Source organism: Schistocerca nitens, chromosome 10, assembly GCF_023898315.1.
Source record: "Schistocerca nitens isolate TAMUIC-IGC-003100 chromosome 10, iqSchNite1.1, whole genome shotgun sequence".
NCBI classification, from domain to species: domain Eukaryota; kingdom Metazoa; phylum Arthropoda; class Insecta; order Orthoptera; family Acrididae; genus Schistocerca; species Schistocerca nitens.
This window is the reverse complement of record NC_064623.1, coordinates 184,405,528-184,421,183: the sequence shown is the minus strand read 5'-3', so window position 1 is coordinate 184,421,183 and position 15,656 is coordinate 184,405,528. Positions and strand designations below refer to the sequence as shown.

Here is a 15,656-nt window from a genome sequence, read left to right as displayed (position 1 = left end):
GCAGTTGATAATCGTTTGACCTATGGCAGCGCCATCTAGCGGGCCAACCATAGCGCCATCTCGTTTCCCCCTTGAAGCTAGACGACTTTCGTTCTTTGCAGTTTTTTCGTTTGATGCTTATTTCGTGAGATATTTGGCCCGGCCACTGTCAAGGGACCACCCTGTACATCCATACTCTGCAACCTGCTGTAAAGTGCATGGCAGAAGGTATTTGTATTGTACCACTTACTAGGGCTTCATGCCATTCAATTCATCAATGGCACACAGGAGTAACTATCGTTTGAACGTCTCTATGCACACTGTGATTGATTTAATTTTATCCTCATCATCCCTACGGGAGCGACACGCAGATTTAAGTTTGTCTTCAAACACCTGTCCGCACAGCTTTTGGAGGAAGTGCGGGATGCCCTTCAGTGGGTCAAACAAACATGTGACTATTCGAGCCGCCCTATTGCGTATCCGTTCAGTGCCCCCTGTTAGTCCTATATGGTACGCAAGTGTGTTTTGTAGCTTCCACTGTAGCCTGATTTTCCTAGTGCAAAGTCTACCACATACTACACTTACGACTGGGCCTATGTGATCCTTCGATTTCATATTACCACAAACTGTTACATCCAGCTATTAGTATGAGCAGAACGATTCAAACTGTGACTCACCGATACTGTAGTCGTAAGATTCTCATGTCTCAAGAGACAGGGTAGGATAAGGAGGAAATCACACGGAAGAGTGGGTCCACAATTCTTGCACGGTCTTCAATGATCACATTTATTTATAGTCCACACGATGGTACGAAATACAATACAATAATCACCAAATATCTCTGGCAATAAGAGGTTGTTAAATGAAAATAAGCCTACAAATTTTAACCCCAGATTGACATGACTAAACTTTCAGTTCTTGCTACCCCGAGGAATCAGTGCCAGTAACAAGTAAAAAAATAAATCATCTCTCAAACAATAAATAAACGACAGCTCTTCCACAACTTTCTTAGTCACAGATATTAAATTACGAACGTTTAGAATAAACACCCAAGCGTAGCAGACTTGACAGAATTTCTTACATCCATAGAATGGGCACAATCAGAAGTTAAGCTCAAGCTAATTATGGTGAGCTATAATTTAAATTGGAATCTAAGGAAATGGAAGTCAGAACGGAAATTTCATTAAAAATTTCCTCGAGCACACCAAGTACATTCGCAGATGGTTCAAATGGCCCTGAGCACTATGGGAATTAACATCTATGGTCATCAGTCCCCTAGAACTTAGAACTACTTAAACCTAACTAACCTATGGACAGCACACAACACCCAGTCATCACGAGGCAGAGAAAATCCCTGACCCCTCCGGGAATCGAACCCGGGAACCCGGGCGATGACGAATACACGCTTCCAATGTGCGTTCACTGCGATGTCGCCAAACACGGATGCGACCATCAGGATGCTGTGAACAGAACCTGGATTCATCCCAAAAAATGACGTTTTGCCATTGGTACACCGAGGTGCTCCTGTCTGTGATGCAGCGTCAAGGATTACCGCAGCCATGGTCTCCGAGCTGATGGTCCATGCTGCTGAAAACGTCGTCGAACTGTTCGTGCAGATGGTTGTCGTCTTGCAAACGTCCCTATCTGTTGACTCACGTGGCTGCACGATCCGTTACAGCCATGCGGATAAGATGCTGCTAGTGATACGGGGCCGTTTGGATCTAGCACGGCGGTCCGTATCACCCTCCTGAACCGATTCCATAATCTACTAACAGTCATCGGATCTCGACCAACGCGAGCAACAATGTCGCGATACGATAAATCGCAATCGCGATAGGCTACTATCCGACCTTTATCAAAGTCGGAAACGAGATGGTACGCATTTCTCCTCCTTATACGAGGGATCACAGCAACGTTTCCCCGGGCAACGCCGGTCAACTGCTGTTTGTGTATGAGAAATCGGTTGGAAACTTCCCTCATGTCAGCACGTTGTAGGTGTCGCCACCGGCGCCAACCTTGTGTGAATGAAGATCTAATCATTTGCATATCACAGCATCTTCTTCCTGTCGGTTAAATTTCGCATCTGTAAAACGTCATCTTCGTGGTGTAGCAATTTTAATGGCCAGTAATGTATTTTAACGAGATTGATGATACTGTCGACAAATGGTATCAAAAATTTTGATGCATTTAACTTCCATGTTACTTTATTCTCTGGAATATGCTTAAATTTGAAAATTGATATATATTAGTATACAGCCCACCCTGGATTCGTACCCAGACACGGGATGAGTGTGTTTGTTGGTGCAGGTGACGGGAGCACCCACGCCCGAGCCAGCCGCGACCGCTGTCTGCGCCGGCCGTCATGGACCGCGCGAGCCGCCCGCCCGCCTGCTTCGACTTCCCGCTGCCGAAGATGCCGCTCGCAGCGCAGCCGAAACGCCGCCGCCCCGCCGACCACAGCGCCCCTAGCGGCGGACCCCGCTGCTAACGCACGGCTCAGCCAGCACGCGAACGCGCCGCCATGCCCCTGCTGTCGGGCGGCCACCAAGACGCACACCTCGACAGCGGGTAGCCGCCGCGCCTAACCACGGACGAGCCCTCCGAACCCCGGACCCCGATCCCTCGCCCTCGCAGTCCGCCCTTCGCAGCCCTTCCACTTTGCCGTCTCTGTCCCGAGTCCCTTAATTGGTGCACGCGTTGTGCCGCGTTTCCGCGAACTGCAGAAAAGTAGTTAGAGGTGAGCTGGAGCGGACGTCACGCTACCTCTACACTACTGAACAATCTTTCACTGGTGGTCTACACTTTTGTGTTACCAAATCTGTCCTCCAGTTGAAGTGCTGAAGGAACGAGAGTACATTCAACTCCTTACCAGGAGCGTAAACAAAATAACTTACAGAACAACAATAATTAATTTTTAATAAAAAGTTCAACAGTGCCTCATACATGTTTTCGTGTTGTGTGTGTCCTGTGATGTGTACAGTAATCTCGCGCCTGAAACGTTAATACTTTTTGCGTTTTGCAATAAATACATAATTCTGGGCTACATTTAGCTCTTGTTGGCCTGAAAGCAATCGTCGAAGAAGAGCCGCTTAAGAAGTAAATTTGCAGCACTCGTCCTAACAAAACGGTGTATTATAGATATAACGCTCCATATACGAAACGGAGAGAGAAAGAATAAAATATATATTTATTTTAATTTTGCTCAAAAGTTATTCTCGCTACCTTGGAAGGAACATAAGTGAAGTGAACAGGTACGTAGTAGGACAACGAATTCCTTGTATTGAAGCCTGCCCCATTCCATCAGCGGAGAGGCAGAACATTTTCCTCCTCGCGCTATACGTGTATCAGTGCTTCGGCGTTTCTACACGGCAGCAGAAGGCATCGTCAGGAGTAAGCCAGCACCATGCCAGGAGGACGGCGCGGGCTCGTCGCGCCGCAGAACACCTTCCTGGAGAACATCATCCGGCGCTCCAGCTCGCAGCGTGAGTACCCTTACTGCTTTCCTAATATTTCCATGCTATCTTGGTCTTACAAGGGAACCTTCTCATCGCACCCCCCTCAGATTTAGTTATAAGTTGGCACAGTAGATAGGCCTTGAAAAACTGATCACAGATAAATCGAGAAAACAGGAAGAAGTTGTGTGGAACTATGAAAAAAAGAAGCAAAATATACAGAGTAGTCCATGCGCAAGATAGGCAACATCAAGGACAGTGTGAGCTCAGCAGCGCCGTGGTCCCGTGGTTAGCGTGAGCAGCTGCGGAACGTGAGGTCCTTGGTTCAAGTCTTCCCTCGAGTGAAAAGTTTACTTTCTTTATTTTCGCAAAGTTATGATCCGTCCGTTCGTTCATTGGCGTCTCTGTTCACTGTAATAAGTTTAGTGACTGTGTTTTGCGACCGCACCGCAAAACCGTGCGAATAGTAGACGAAAGGACGTGCCTCTCCAATGGGAACCGAAAACATTTGATGGCAAGGTCATAGGTCAACCGAGTACTCCACAGGAAAACACGTTAGCAGGATTACTCGCTCTTCCGTGCGCCGTAGTCGACTGACGTCGTGTGTTTCGATGTTTGTTTAGGTGTAGCGTCCCCATACTACGGCGCAGTTACCTCGCATCGGACGGACGGACGGTCAGATAATAATTGTCTGAAAATAAAGAATTAAACTTTTCACTCGAGGGAAGACTTGAACCAAGGACCTCTCGTTCCGCAGTTGCTCACGCTAACCACGGGACGACGGCGCTCCTGAGCTAACACTATCCTTGCGCAGGTTTCTCCGGCGGACATACAGAGAAACCTGCGCAACACAGAAGCCCTACCACCTCGGCTGTATGGATTACCCAAGATCCATAAGAACAACGTTCCACTGAGACCGATCGTTAGCGCTCCTGGATCACCGACATATAAACTGGCAAAACACTTGGCCTCTCTGCTCCAGCCACACGTGGGGAAGACCGACACATACATTAAGGACTCAGGACATTTCATTGAGAAACTGAAGAAACTGAAACTTGCACCAAACGACATCTTGGTCAGCTTTGATGTTGTTTCGTTTTTTACGAAAGTGCCACTCAGTGACGCTCTGGAGCACATCGGTTCCATTTTCCCGCAGGACATCAGAAAGCTCTTCCATGCGTGTCTCACCACGAGCTATTTCACGTGGAATGGAGATTTCTACGAACAGCTGGAAGGCGTGGCCATGGGCAGTCCTCTCAGTCCAGTGGTGGCCAACTTCTTCATGGAACAATTCGAAGCACAGGCACTGGACTCGGCGACTTGCAAACCTAAGGTGTGGTACAGGTACGTCGGTGATACTTTCGTGGTGTGGAGCCATGGTGAAGAACAGCTCGGTGACTTCCTAAGACACTTGAACAGCCTCCATGCCAACATAACATTTACCATGGAAGTAGAAAAGGTCAAGAAACTGCCATTTCTAGATGTGCTGGTCACAAGGGACGGCGAAAACCTGGGACACAGCGTGTATCGAAAACCGACACACACGGACCGATACCTGCACAAACTGTCAAACCACCACCCGAGCCAGAAAAGAGGCACGATTAGTACGCTCGTAACGAGAGCAGGACGAATATGTCAGCCGCAACACCTCAAACGAGAAATGCAACACCTGGAAACGGTTCTGAGGAGCAATGGGTACTCCAAAAATTATATTAGAGTGTAACAGAGCCAAACACTCGGCGAAGTAAGGAACCAGAAAAAGAAATGTCGGGTACGGCCTTTCTGCCATACATTCCCAGAGTGACGGAGAGAATCGGCCGTATATTGCGCAAACATGGCGTAAAGACGATTTTCAAACCGACAAGGAAGATCAAAGAGTGTCTTAGATCGGCGAAGGAGGAGAGAGACCCACTTGCAATGTCGGGAATATACCGTATACTAGCACATGCGGAAAAGTTTATGTCGGAATGACTGGACGATCCATCAACACCAGGATCAACGAGCATAAGCGACATTGTAGGTTGGGGCAGGTGGAGAAATCAGCCGTGGCAGAGCACGCACTCAATGAGACCGACCACGTAATAAAATTCGCCGACACGGAAGTTCTGTCTGTAGAGAAGCACTATCACACGCGCTTGTTCAGAGAAGCTGTAGAAATACAAAAACACGCGAACAGTTTGAACAAGAAAGAGGAAAGTCTTAAGGTCAACGGATCCTGACTTTCCGTACTGCAGCGAATGACCGTCGCAGGTAGCAAGAGCAGAACCGCACCGGAAATGACCGCGGAGAAGCCCTCGGACGTTGGCGCGCCAGGTACATATAGTCTGCGCCCGCGAGCTCGGCTCCAGTTCACCACCGGCAATGGAGGGTGAAGCTTTGACAATGCCAGCCACTCGTGCCGGCGAAACGTCAGAAAAATCATTAGATGAACGTCGGCCGAAGAACCCGAGACAGAAGCCAATTGGCAGTTTGTCAACAAGTGGCCACGAAAGCCTTAACAATTTTGTACTATCCTTGATGTTGCGTATCTTGCGCATGGACTACTCAGTTTGTATATTTTGCTTATTTTTTTCATAGTTCCACACAACTTCTTCCTGTTTTCACGATTGATCTGTGTTCAGTTTTTCAAGGCCTATCCACTGTGTCAACTTATAACTAAATCTGAGGGGGAGGGGGCGGCAGTGTGCGATGGGGAGGTTCCCTTGTTAGTAATTTACCTGGCATTTATCAACTGCTTCACTGGGCTCACAACATAGACTATCATCTGAGTACTAAGTCACAAGATTCGATTTGGTTGTTATTAGTAGTGGCTGGAAACTAAGAACAACAAGTAGTAGTTGGTGGAACCAGTTACCCAGATCACGTGTACCTCGTTTCAGGCAAACACAGAGGTGTGATGAAAAGCTTCACACGCTCCGAGATATTGAGCGCTGCAAGTTGGTGTGTGACTCATAAGTTGTGAAAATAATGTAATATCTATTGTCCCTATCAAATCACATCCAACGTACATTTTTCTTGTATTCATTCCTTATTTAATTTTAAATATTGCTAGAATTACACTGTACCAAAACTACGGTTCGGTAGTTGTGGTACACTACAGAAATGACACAGTATATGATAGGATTGCCGGTTCTATTGATAGCGCTGGTGGACAGAGAAACATAAATGAATGTGTAACAGAGTTTCTCTTCGTTTTGTTTCTCTTTATGTTGTACATAACTAGAACCACAGATCATTCAGCGTTAGTCCATTCTATACTCTTACAGAATATAAATTGCATTTTATAAGTAATAAAAATTAGTTGTTCGAACTACTTCTGCGCTTCTATGTAAACGAAGCAATTATTTTGATGCGAGTACAGTTTTTGTGCACAAACATAAAACATATGAGTACTTATTGTAGCTATTTTGTACTGAAGGGAACATTCTTCGACATGTTTCATTTAAGTGTGAAGAAGTATTGAAGCAATGTCTGATATATTTTTGTTTTGTATTTTGTTTTTTTAATTCGCCTTTCTGTGTATCTAGCGCAATATGATAAATCTGTATAGTTTGCTTCATTCTTACTACATCATCTACATGTTTCACATTACATATTAACAATTTTGGGGTAAACCCGAACTAAACATCGACAACTTCAACTGTAACATCTCGTTGAATCGGGTGTACTGCCGGTGGTCTGCGGTTTTCCAACACAATATTTCGACGTCGTACCTCGGAGTCTTCATCAGGTGCTTCCTGTGACTGAGAGTGAGGCTGGCCGTGTCCCGTATTTATGTCTGGACGGTGTCTGGCGTTCCCTACGCCGTCCGCTCCCGCTGCGACCGTATTGGTCGGACGCGAGATGTTCCGTCTTCCGTCCGCGCCCGCTTCCGCTGTTTTCCCCGGTTTCGGCCGTTTCATGGCGTACCCTACTAGATTCGCGCCCGCGAGGCGCCTTCCTACCACCGCCAATACAACCGATTCAACGAGAAGTCACAAAATCGCCGGGAAAGTCTAAGGAATTACATAACTTCGTACTAGAAACGCTGTTTATTTTTAAATAAGAGACAGAAAGATAACGACGTAGAACAAAAATGTTCCATAGGTTGTGCAGACCTCTATATATCCTCAGCTATCTAGAAACTGTTCTAGTTCACCACTTTCGGTTTCTGAGGGAATCTAATAAAACAACCATTGCATAAGCAAGCACGGGCATCAAAATGTGATAACGCCTGATAGGTATGCAACACAGCTAACGTACAGGTAACGTGGTTACGAACTTAACTGACCAACGCCACTAGGAAAAATACTGCAGTCTGCTCTTACTTATGACAGTCTGTCTACTGCAGCCTAGGTTGTTTTACAACTGTACGTGTACCTCCTTTCAGGCATGCGCTCAGGGTTTGTCATGATGCTTCACACCCCTGCACGCTGACCGCTGCAGCTTGGCGTGTGACAGTGAACATAATATAGCGACTGCTGTGACTTGTGATTTTAACTGTTACTTCTCGAGTGTAAACTTTATTATGGTAAATATCATGACCTCGTTCAGCTACCACCGACGTGTACATTGTATACACGCAACGTCTTCCAAACCTATCTTTAATACTATAGATGATTATTTTTAAAGGTAGTCTGACTGATTGAAGAATTACCTCAATGGTATTAGTTTGTAAGGAAAGTTAACAGTTTTCTAACTCACGTCCGAAGTATTGCAAGAGCAGTTGTGATTTTCTGAACCGTCTGGTTGAGGATGTCATAAAAAGAAATCCTTTAACTAACACCTCACTTCTTACCCGGAGCCCGCATCTCGTGGTCGTGCGGTAGCGTTCTCGCTTCCCACGCCCGGGTTCCCGGGTTCGATTCCCGGCGGGGTCAGGGATTTTCTCTGCCTCGTGATGGCTGGGTGTTGTGTGCTGTCCTTAGGTTAGTTAGGTTTAAGTAGTTCTAAGTTCTAGGGGACTTATGACCACAGCAGTTGAGTCCCATAGTGCTCAGAGTCATTTCTTACCCGGGTTACCGACAACAAGTGGGACAGGAACCAGTAAAATCTAGTTCCTCTTAGCTCTAAAAAATTGCTAGCCAAAGAAATCGACAGCCAGTCCTGAAGCGAAAAAAATTTATAACGGATTTTATATTTTCAATCAAAATCATTTCTTGAAATATTAAAACTTCAGTTGTGTGGTTCTTCCCACTCGTCTAAGGTGCCTAAAGAATGCTGCTTTCGCGGATAGTTACACAACAATTCAAACAAGTCAGATTAATGTTTTTTTATTACAATAAAGTAGATTGACAATGCTTAACTTTGGTGTACATCTCGTGTCGCAAGCTATTGGTGACATGTAATTAACAAATGTCTTTCGGTATGTAGAATTTCCATGCGAGTAATGGATAGGATCACAATTCACAGCTCTTCCAGTGCTCTCCTGTATTCCGGGTCTACGTGTGTCCGTCTTCTACTGTTCGGTCGGAGCTGTCAGGAGCGGCGCTTGTAGAGGCCCCTTGTAGAGGCCACTCCTGTCGTGGTGCGGTTCTAGTCAGCGTACTATTTGCTGACGTCGTCTCACAGCCTTCTCTGCTCTAGTGTTCTTCATCTTCGTGCCGGACCTTGTCTTTATGCCGGGACATTAATGAAAAGAGCTGGCCATGTGCGAGTACGAATCGCTCTCTGAGGGTTCCGTACAAACTCAATTATGTACAGACAGTTAATCTATTCCAGGAAACGAGAATCTCGACCATTTCGTCCTGTTAGTAATACAGGCAAGATATCGGTCCAGGGATTCCAATATTTTCGGGAATGTTTTAATTTCTTATAATACGAGGGCTATTCCGAAAGTAAGGTCCGATCGGTCACGAAATGGAAACGACTATGAAAATCTGATAAAGCTTTGCACAGATGTGTTGGGTAGTGTCTCTAGTATAACCCCAGTTAGCATCACGTCGCTCTTCTCATTTCTGAGCTCGCAGTGAGTGCGTAAAGATGTCTAGAAAATAGTGTCTGCCGCCAAGTACGGGGGCCTGGTGAGAAATTTCCCCTGAAGCTATGCAGCTAACATTACATAACTGTCGTGCTGTTTCGTCTTCAAGACAATTCTCAGCCGCATTCTGCAGGGGCAATGAAGATGCTCCTGCATCGTTTTCAAATGGAAATGTGAGAGTACCCACAATACAGCCCGTAATTGTCTCCCTCTGAGTTTCAGCTCTGGTCACATGAACCGCTGGTTATGAAGACAACATTTCGGCACAAGACAACGAGCCGTAGGCCAGCGTAGAGAATTGGCGGAGAGCACTGGCGGCTGCCTTCTATAGCGAGGGTATGGGAAAGTTGGTACAACGCTACGATACACGTCTAAGTCGGGTCGGCGACTATGGAGATAAGTAGCTGCAAGGTGTATCTAACTGTTGCAAATAAAACATTTCTGATTTTTACCGTGGTTTCCATTTCGCGACCTATCGGGCCTTACTTTCGGAATAGCCCTCGTAATTAGTAGTTCTGCGTTCAGGCTCACTGGGTTGCAATGGTAGAAGTCAGACATCAGGCAAGAAATGATTTTATTGCCCATATGATGCGTATCATAATTTATCCGTCATCAGATATCCAGGCGCGATTACTGCACTTGAATGTGGCGTTTCAAGTAGTATGTGAAAGCAGACATTCGCAGACTAGTATTTGGTTGATCTGTCAAATCTTCCTATTTTTCATGACCCTAGGTCAACGGGAAGTATCCTATAGGTTTTGATTTCTGAGTTTTATAGAATTAAAATGTGTGACGTAAATAACTGTGTCTTTTTTGAGTTGGGTTGATTTGGGCGAAGAGACCAAACAGCCTACAGCGATTTTAGGGAAATAACTTGGGATTGAACCGTCGTCCTTCCGAATGAGCGTCCAGTGTGCTACCACCGCGCCACATCGCTCATATATACAGGGTGAGTCACCTAACGTTACCGCTGGATATATTTCGTAAACTACATCAAATACTGACGAATCGATTCCACATACCGAACGTGAGGAGAGGGGCTAGTGTAATTGGTTAATACAAACCACAAAAAAATGCACGGAAGTATGTATTTTAACACAAACCTAGGTTTTTTTAAATGGAACCCCGTTAGTTTTGTTAGCACATCTGAACATATAAACAAATACGTAATCAGTGCCGTTTATTGCATTGTAAAATGTTAATTACATCCGGAGATATTGTAACCTAAAGTTGACGCTTGGGTACCACTCCTCCGCTGTTCGATCGTGTGTATCGGCGAGCAGCGATTTACGTAGGGATACAAAGGGAACGGTGATGGACCTTAGGTACAGAAGAGACTGGAACAGCACATTACGTCCACATGCTAACACCTTTTTATTGGTCTTTTTCACTGACGCACATGTACATTACCATTAGGGGTGAGGTACACGTACACTCGTGGTTTCCGTTTTCAATTACGGAGTGGAATAGAGTGTATCCCGACATGTCAGGCCAATAGATGTTCAATGTGGTGGCCATCATTTGCTGCACACAATTGCAATCTCTGGCGTAATGAATGTCGTACACGCTGCAGTACATCTGGTGTAATGTCGCCGCAGGCTGCCACAATACGTTGTTTCATATCCTCTGGGGTTGTAGGCACATCACGGTACACATTCTCCTTTAACGTACCCCACAGAAAGAAGTCCAGAGGTGTAAGATCAGGAGAACGGACTGGCCAATTTATGCGCCCTCCACGTCCTATGAAACGCCCTTCGAACGTGTACCTCACCCCTCGTGGTAATGTACATGTGCGTCAGTGAAAAAGACCAATAAAAAGGTGTTAGCATGTAGACGTAATGTGCTGTTCCAGTCTCTTCTGTATCTAAGGTCCATCACCGTTCCCTTTGGATCCCTACGCAATTCAGTGCTCTCCGATACACACGACCGAACAGCGGAGGAGTGGTACTCAAGCGTCAACTTTAGGTTACAATATCTCCGGATGTAATTAACATTTTACAATGCAACAAACGGCACTGATTACGTATTTGTTTATATGTTCAGGTGTGCTAACAAAACTAACGGGGTTCCATTTAAAAAAACGTAGGTTTGTGTTAAAAACATACTTCCGTGCATTTTTTTTATGATTTGTATTAAACAATTACACTACCCCCTCTCCTCACGTTCGGTCTGTGGAATCGATTCGTTAGTATTTGATGTGGTTTACGAAATATATCCAGCGGTAACGTTAGGTGACTCACCCTGTATATATATATATATATATATATATATATATATATATATATATATATATATATATATATATATACTTTGACTGAATAGTCTTAGATTCAATTTTGTACACCTACCAGACAACCAGAGACCATAGACCATAGACCTCTCAACTATCTTACGCCATCTTGAAACCAGCGCCTGTATACCCGCACGGTAAAGTCCTGGACCAACCTGTTGGAGCCACTGTTTGGGAGCGTGCACAAGGGAGTCATCATCTTCAAACCTTGTTCCACGAAGAGAGTCTTTCAGTTTCCCAAAGAGATGATACATGGAGCCAGGTCAGAACTGTAAGGCGAATGTTTCAGTGTTTTCCATCCGAGTTTAGTGATCGCTTCCATGGTTTTTTTGACTGACACGTGGCCGTGCATTGTCGTTCAACAGCAAAACAGCCTGCTTTTGCCGTTGTGGTCGAACACGACTCAGTCGAGCTAGGAGTTTCTTCAGTGTCGTCACATATGCATCAGAATTTATGGTGGTTCCACTTGGCGTGATGTCCACAAGCATGAGTCCATCGGAATCGAAAAACGCCGTAGCCATAACTTTTCCAGCAGAAATTGTGCTTTTGAATTTTTTTCTTGGGTGAATTTGCATGATGCCACTCCTCCTCGTCTCTGGTGAAAAATGATGGAGCCATGTTTCATCACCTGTCACAATACGTCCAAGAAATTCATCTCCACCATTCTCGTACTGTTCCAAAAGTTCGCTGCATACCATTTTTCTTGTTTCTTTGTGAGCCACTGTCAACATCCTGGGAACCCACCTGGCACAAACCTTTTTTAACGCCAACACTTTCAGTATTCTGCAAACACTTCCTTCCCCTATCCCAACGTATCGTGACAGTTCGGTCACTGTGATGCGTCTGTCAGCAGTCACCAGTTCGTTAACTCTCTGCACATTGTCTGGAGTGTGTGCAGTACGAGGCCTGCCACTGCGAGGACAATCCTCAATATTGCCGTGCCCGCCTTCATCACGTAACCTGCTTGCCCACCGACTAACTGTACTGCGATCGACAGCAGCATCTCCGTACACATATTTCAACCTCTTGTGGATGTTTCCCACTGTCTCGTTTTCACAGCACAGGTATTCTATGACAGCACGTCGCTTCTGACGAACGTCAAGTGTAGCAGCCATCTTGAAGACATGCTGTGACGGCGCCACTCACGGGAACAGGTTAAACTAAGTTTGAAAACAAGCGGGAAGGATGTATCTACACGCCGTAAAACTTTCACACATTCAGAATGAAAACTGTATTTTTACAAAACTAGTGTGCATTTCTTTTGGAGTGACCCTCGTAACATTACTCAACTTACTGTTCAAAGAAAAATGTTGTCTCGTTAACCTTGTTATTTTACATTAATCTTTGTCGATAGCAAAACTCAAATTAACTCTGAACTGTGGTTAAGCAACCATTACTGTAACTGATAAACATTTTTTAAAACTTCAATGGTCGCTTTTTCTGTGAACTGATTATTAGAATTATTACACAATTATAGTGAATGTAATAACTCTGATTCGTAATACTAATTTTCAAAAATGACATTGAGAACGGGGATAATAATCTTTCCAGGAATATTAACACACGTTATTATGAATCATGCCTCTATATTACTGCAAAGAAATTAACAAAAACTATCTCTTATTGTACCTGTAAAGATAAAAGAGAAAGAACGTCCTTACTTTCTCACTGAAACACTGAAATACACTATGTGATCAAAAGTATTCGGACACCTGACTGAAAATGACTTACAATTTCGTGGCGCCCTCCATCGGTAATGCTGGGATTCAATACGGTATTGGCCCACCTTAGCCTTGATGACAGCTTCCACTCTCGCAGGCACACTTTCAATCAGGTGCTGGAATGTTTCTTGGGGAATGACAGACCATTCTTCGCGGAGTGCTGCACTGACGAAAGACATCGATGTCGGTCGGTGAGGCCTGGTACGAAGTCTGCGTTCCAAAACATTCCAAAGGTGTTCTATAGGATTTAGGTCAGGACTCTGTGCAAGCCAGTCCATTACAGAGACTTTACTGCCGTGTTACCACTCCGCCACAGACCCTGCGTTATGAACAGGTGCTCGATCGTGTTGAAAATTCCAATCGCCATCCCCGAACTGCTCTTCAACAGTGGGAAGCAAGAAGCTGCTTAAAACATCACTTTAGGCCTGTGTTCAGATAGTACTACGCAAAACAATAAGGGGTGCAAGCCCCCACCATGATGACAACACCATAACACCACCGCCTTCGAATAGTACTGTTGGCAGTACACATTCTGGCATATTACTTTCACCGGGTATTCGCCATATCCACACCCTGCCATCGGATCGACACATCGTGAACCGTGATTCGTCATTCCACATAACGTTTTTCCACTGATCAGTCGTCCAATGTTTACGCTCCTTACATGAAGCGAGGCGTCGTTTGGCATTTACCGGCGTGAAGTGTGGCTTATGAGCAGTCGCTCGACAATAAAATCCAAGTTTTCTCACTGCCACCTTTCATAGTACTTGCAGTGGATCCTGATGCAGTTTGGAATTCCTGAATGATAGTTTGGACATAAGTCCGCCTATTACACATTACGATCCTCTTCAACTGTCGGCGGTCTCTGTCTATCAACAGACGAGCTCGGCCTGTACGATTTTGTGCTGCACGTGTCCCATCGTATTTCCACTTCACCATCTCATCGGAAATAATGGACCTAGGGTATGTTTAGGAGTGTGCAAATCGCGCGTACAGACGAATTACACAAGCGACACCCATTCACCTGACCACGTTCGAACTCCGTGAATTCCGCGGAGCGCCCGTTTCTGCTCTCTCACGATGTCTAATGACTACTGAGGTCGCTGATATGGAGCACCTGGCTATAGGTGGCAACACAATGCACCTAATATGAAAAACGTATGTTTTTGGGGGTGTCTGGATAGTTTTGACCACATAGTGTATATGCAGTGGCCATTTTATATTTTACAGTATCTTGACGTCCCTCATTAAACATGTAGATGTTGCTCGCCACAAAGCATTAATTGGCTACAATATTGCAGGACTTATAGTGCAAGCAATTACGATATAGATGTATCCTCGAAATAACCTGCATCCGAAACATCTGCTTGACTGGGATGACAAACTACTTTAAAATACTAACTTAATTATGTATACAGACACCTCATCCATCCAGGGAATTGAGAATCTCTACGATTTTTGCCTGTTATCTACATTGATACTGTAAAGATATCGGCCATGCGGATTCCAAGACTTCCGAGAAGTTGGATAACAAATGGCAAAAGAAATTTTTGTGCGATGCAATTACAAACTAACTTCTGATTTTTTTCCTTTACTTGTACCATGGCTTCCTACTTCCTGCCAAATTTCATGATTCTAGGCCGACGGGAAGTACCTCACAAGTTTTGACGAGTGAGTCGGCGATTTTCAAAATATGAGCCGTAATTGGTCGTATCCTTTAGATGTATTGACTTAGAAGCTGTACCTTTTTACACTACCAAGGGACCATAGTCCTTAGTATGTAGTGTAAATTTTAACTTGTTATGCCGATTCATTCCTGAGAAAAAGAGGTCTTAACAGTCACACAGACAGGCAGCTAACAAATGACAAGAAAATTTTTTCATGTGATGTAATTTCAAATTGAAAATTTTCCGATGTTTCTCTTTGTTTGTACTGTGAAACATTGCTTCTTGCAAAGTTTCGTGATTTCAGGTCAACTGGAAGTAGCCTGTAGGTTTTGAGTAGGCGAGTATCAAAATATCTGATATACGTGGCCTACGTTTGATTGCACTGATAGAGAAACATCAGTTTTCTACGCTGCCAAGAGACCGTAATCTCAGTACGTGGCATAAATTTCAAGACGTTACGTCTACCGGTTCCTGAAAAAAAAAAGAGATCTTAACAGTAACAGACAGACAATAAAGTGATCTTACGAGGGTTCTCTTTTTACAGGTTGAGGTATGGAAACCTAAAAAGTAAATAAAACTTTTATTAAA

General features: G+C 44.7%; 1 protein-coding gene across 1 annotated transcript in view; it reads left to right on the top strand.

Annotated features, from left to right (window-relative positions):
- The first annotated feature begins 3,382 nt into the window (after nucleotides 1-3,382).
- Nucleotides 3,383-15,656, top strand: part of LOC126209978 (potassium voltage-gated channel protein eag-like) — a 667,509-nt gene continuing 655,235 nt past the window's right edge. Inside the window, exon 1 of the mRNA XM_049939089.1 lies at nucleotides 3,383-3,461. Within this exon, the coding sequence (XP_049795046.1) occupies nucleotides 3,383-3,461 (79 nt within the window). The remainder of the gene's footprint in view (nucleotides 3,462-15,656) is intronic.